This window comes from Lynx rufus, unplaced genomic scaffold, assembly GCF_022079265.1.
Source record: "Lynx rufus isolate CCGP_SWC_20201006 ecotype Redwood Valley unplaced genomic scaffold, mLynRuf1.p SCAF_7, whole genome shotgun sequence".
Classification (NCBI taxonomy): Eukaryota; Metazoa; Chordata; class Mammalia; order Carnivora; family Felidae; genus Lynx; species Lynx rufus.
In genome coordinates this window covers 127,254,717-127,259,073 of record NW_025814889.1, presented here as the reverse complement: position 1 = coordinate 127,259,073, position 4,357 = coordinate 127,254,717, and the positions used below count along the sequence as shown (strand labels likewise).

At 50.4% G+C, this 4,357-nt stretch overlaps 1 protein-coding gene across 1 annotated transcript; it reads right to left on the bottom strand.

Annotated features, from left to right (window-relative positions):
* Positions 1 to 3,255: 3,255 nt before the first annotated feature.
* On the bottom strand, positions 3,256 to 3,777 carry ASCL4 (achaete-scute family bHLH transcription factor 4). Its single transcript, XM_047065495.1, has one exon. The coding sequence runs from the start codon at positions 3,775 to 3,777 to the stop codon at positions 3,256 to 3,258; it is 522 nt and encodes a 173-aa protein (XP_046921451.1).
* Between the last annotated feature and the right edge of the window lie 580 nt (positions 3,778 to 4,357).

Here is a 4,357-nt window from a genome sequence, read left to right as displayed (position 1 = left end):
GACACCACTATAACCCATTGTTACAAATACTAGTAATTACATGTTTTAACATGGATTCAGTTTCCACAGGTCAAGTCTTGTCCCCTGGAACCTTGCAATAGAAGGTAAAATCCTAATATAATGTGGTTACTCTGTCCTCTTTCTGACACACTGAAGAAATCACACTAATTCCACCTAGAGATCATTGAAAAAAAATTTTTTTTAGGGGCGCCTGGGTGGCTCAGTTGGTTGAGCGTCCAACTTCACCTTGGGTCATGATCTCGCAGTTCGTGAGTTTGAGCCCCACGTCGGGCTCTGTGCTGACAGCTCCGAGCCTGGAGCCTGCTTTAGATTCTGTGTCTCCCTCTCCCTTCCCTGCTCATGCTCTGTCTCTGTCTCTCAGAAATGAATAAATGTTAAAAAAATTTTTTTAATTTTTTAAATGTTAATTTTTTTTTAATTTTTTTTTCAACGTTTATTTATTTTTGGGACAGAGAGAGACAGAGCATGAACGGGGGAGGGGCAGAGAGAGAGGGAGACACAGAATCGGAAACAGGCTCCAGGCTCCGAGCCATCAGCCCAGAGCCTGACGCGGGGCTCGAACTCACGGACCGCGAGATCATGACCTGGCTGAAGTCGGACGCCCAACCGACTGCGCCACCCAGGCGCCCCTAAATGTTAATTTTTAAGAGACAGAGAGAGAGACAGACAGATGGACAGAGCATGAGCAGAGAGAGAAGGAGACACAGAATCTGAAGCAGGCTCCAGGCTCTGAGCTGTCAGCACACAGCCAGACACAGGGCTTGAACTCATGAACCGTGAGATCATGACCTGAGCCGAAGTTGGACACTTAACTGAGCCACCTGGGCACCCCCACCTAGAGATAATTTTTGGTCAGGCTTTACTCTCCATAGAACTGAGTAATAGTGTTTTCTCCAAAAGATGATACACTACTAACTTACCATTGATTAGTACCTTGCAGACTACCAAGGTATTCTATACCCTCTCCTGTGAAACAATACAGAAGAGGAAACTGAGTTGCTCACAGGTTAAGAAATGTTTGCTCTGTCACTCAGCTAGCAAAGGAGGAGCAAGGGAGGGTATAGAAAGGGACACAGCAAGCCTGGGCTTTAGGGTCAGACAAACTCAGCATTGAGTCACAGCTCAACTAACCATGGCAACACAAACCTGGACAAGGCCTCATTAAAAACAGACAAACAAACAACAACAAAAACCTTTATTATATATTTTGAGAGAGAGGGGGGGCAGAGAAGGAACGAGAGAGAGGAAGAGAGAGAATCCCAGGCAGGCTCCATGCTGTCAGCACAGAGCTCAACCTGGGACTCAAATCTCAGGACCTGTGAGATCATGCCCTTGAGGCAAAATCAAGAGTCTGACGCTTAACAGACTGAGCTACCCAGGCGCCCCTCATTATTTTTAACCACAAAATATGTGTAACATCCACCCCCAGATTTATGAGAATTTAAAAGAACAACATGTAAAAAGCACACACACAAAAATTCCTGGCACATAAAAGATACTCATTGAACATTAACTTCTCTCAGTTGATACATCTGTAAAAAGTTGATACATCTGGCCTACCTCATGAGCCAGTCTGGGGGATGAAATCATACCCAGTTTTCTCTCCTTCCTGTGTCCTGGCGCCACTCCCCACCACCATACAGGACTGCCTCTGTGGAAAGGTCAATCCAAGTTATTAGAAAAGAGCTTTAGAGGGGCACCTAGGTGGCTCAGTTGGTTAAGGCTCCAACTCTTGGTTTCAGGGCAGGTCATGATCTACCAGTTCGTGAGTTCGAGCCTTGCATCAGTTTATGAGTTTGAGTCTTGCATCAGTTTATGAGCTGTCAGCACAGAGCCCGCTTCCAATCCTCTGTCCGCCTCTGTCTCTGTCTCTGCCCCTCCCCTGCTCGTTCTCTCTCTCTCAAAATAAATAAATAAACTTAAAAAAAAAAAACAGCTTTAGAGAGAGGAAGTTTATCTTCGTAGGTCAACAAGCACTTGACATATCTACTTAAATCATAATAGTTTCTAAGACAAAAATGACCAGAATTAAATGTTCTTCAAAGACTTTTGAGAACAAAGCCAAAGTCACTGGGTAATTCCAGTACATCTAGAAGTCCTCATGGGGATGAAAGTCTGAGAACATACCAACTTCAGTCCATCCTGTTCCACCATCTATGCATTTCTTTTTTTCTTTTTTTTATAAAGTCAGGGATGTCACTTTAATTTAACCAAAGGTTAGGTGGAGTGAGAAGTGGGGGGGGGGGGGAGGAAAATGAAAAACCAGTGGACAAAAACAACGGAGAGGAAAATAAGTTTTTATACAAATCTGAGTTCTAGCACACTAACATATGTTACTATTGCCTAAATGCTACCAAGTTTCCAAATGGCCACTTTAAGAAGAAACTTTTTTTTAATGTTTATTTACTTTTGAGACAGAGAGAGACAGAGCACAAGCAGGGGAGGGACAGAGAGAGAGGGAGACACAGAATCAGAAACAGGCTCCAGGCTCTGAGCTGTCAGCACAGAGCGGGACGCTGGACTCGAACCCACGAATCGCGAGATCGTGACCCGAGCGAAAGTCGGACGCTCAGCCAGCTGAGCCCCCCAGGCGCCCCCCAGATGGCCACTTTCTGATAAAACCGGAAGTATCAAATTCAGCACGTGGGCCGCACCACCACCAGGCACGAACTCGGTCCGCAGCCTGCGCTGGGCTAGCAGCGGGCTCTGTGTGGGTGCTCAAGTGCCGGCTTGGAGTCCCCTTCACCCAAAACGACCGTGTCAATTAAATTTCAAATACAACTCCCCAAGGAAGGAATGCAGGAAAAACCTTCCTTTCGTCTTAAGGGCTGTCTTTTATTTATTCATTTTTGGGAAGTTCTTCGGTGAAGGTTGGCTTGAAGTCAATATTTATGTGCATAACGTACCCACGGCGCTGACTGGGAAATTCCAATCGCCCTCTGAGTTTTTAGAGTGAGGTGCTCAGGATCCGGTACAGTGTGCATTTGAGAAGTACCGTTGGAGAGTTTCCTTAATAAGCACCTTTAAGTCTGCAGGCACATACCCAGTTGGGGCCTGGGTCGGGGGGCGGCAGCCAGAAAGGTCAGAAGACACGTTCCCCGCCGGAAGACTCGCATTTCTTTTTCCTAAAATTTAGCCCTGGATTAAAAAACCAGCTCAAGAAATGCAAACCACCCTTGCAGGGGCTCCAAGGCTGCAGCGGGCGCGGAGGGCCGGGGCCGGGCCGGGCGCGCGCTAGCTGCCCGCCTCCTCGGGCTCGCTGCAGGGCGAGGGCGCCGACGAGGCCTTGGACTCGCCGTCGCTGTTGCACTCGGCGGCGCGCGGGGGACGGGTGCCGGCGGGGCCCTCCTGCCCCCGGGCGTGGCGCTCCAGCAGCTCCTGGAGGTGCTTGATGTAGCCGATGGCGGCGCGGAGCGTCTCCACCTTGCTGAGCCGCCGGTCGGCCAGCTCGCGGGGCAGGTGGTCTCGCAGGCGCGCGTACCCCTCGTTCACGCAGCGTACCCGCTGCCGCTCGCGCTCGTTGCGCCGGCGGAGGAAGGCGGGCTCGAAGGCGCGGTCCAGCGGCAGCGGCGGGCACGACCGCCTCGCGGCGCAGTCCTGGGGCGCCCGCTCCCAGCACGCGGCGTCGAGACGCCACGAGACCCTGAAGGGGTCCCGGAGGGGGAGGCGGGGCAGGGACCCCGGCAGGTCCAGGGGCTCGCCGCGGAGGTGGCACGACCGCAGGGGCAGCAGTGCGGCCGGCTTACGTTTCTCCATCCCTCGCCGGGAAGCAAACAAATCACCCCAGAGACCGATCTCTTGCAAGACGAGACTTCAGATCTTCACAGCGTAGGTGCTGGTCCATTCAGACAGCCTGGCACAGCCGGGCTTTTAATTTCTGGTTCCAGGACAGACTGCAAGGAAACTTTGCATGATTTCCTAAATTCATTGCACTACTCGATCATTTATAATGATCCAGGCGGAGGTGATAAGCAAAGATTTAGGACCTCCTAATCCATACTTCAGATCCTGTCTTCCCCTCTGATCTTATTTCAAAAGGTGACAAAAGGGGTTCCTCTGCTCGGTCCCCTTAGCCTGGAAATGTGAGCGCACACCACACAGAGTAATCTTTCAAAACCACCCAAGCTTTTCAATTACCGTAATCCACCGCTCTGGGTCTTCGAGAGTGTAGGAATCTTCGAGGTTTCCAAAGAGCCCCTCCCAGGAACCAACAGGTCTGGCGGCTGGGCGAAAGTTTAGCGAAGGCTTTCCCCTTGAAAATCAACACTTGACTGTCCTTTGCGGTTTCCGGCGTCCAGGGCTAATGGAAATCTCTTTCAGACGGTGTGCAAACTTA

Excerpts from the sequence above, each read along its gene's own strand:
- ASCL4 (XM_047065495.1), bottom strand. The coding sequence starts at position 3,777 with ATGGAGAAACGTAAGCCGGCCGCACTGCTGCCCCTGCGGTCGTGCCAC.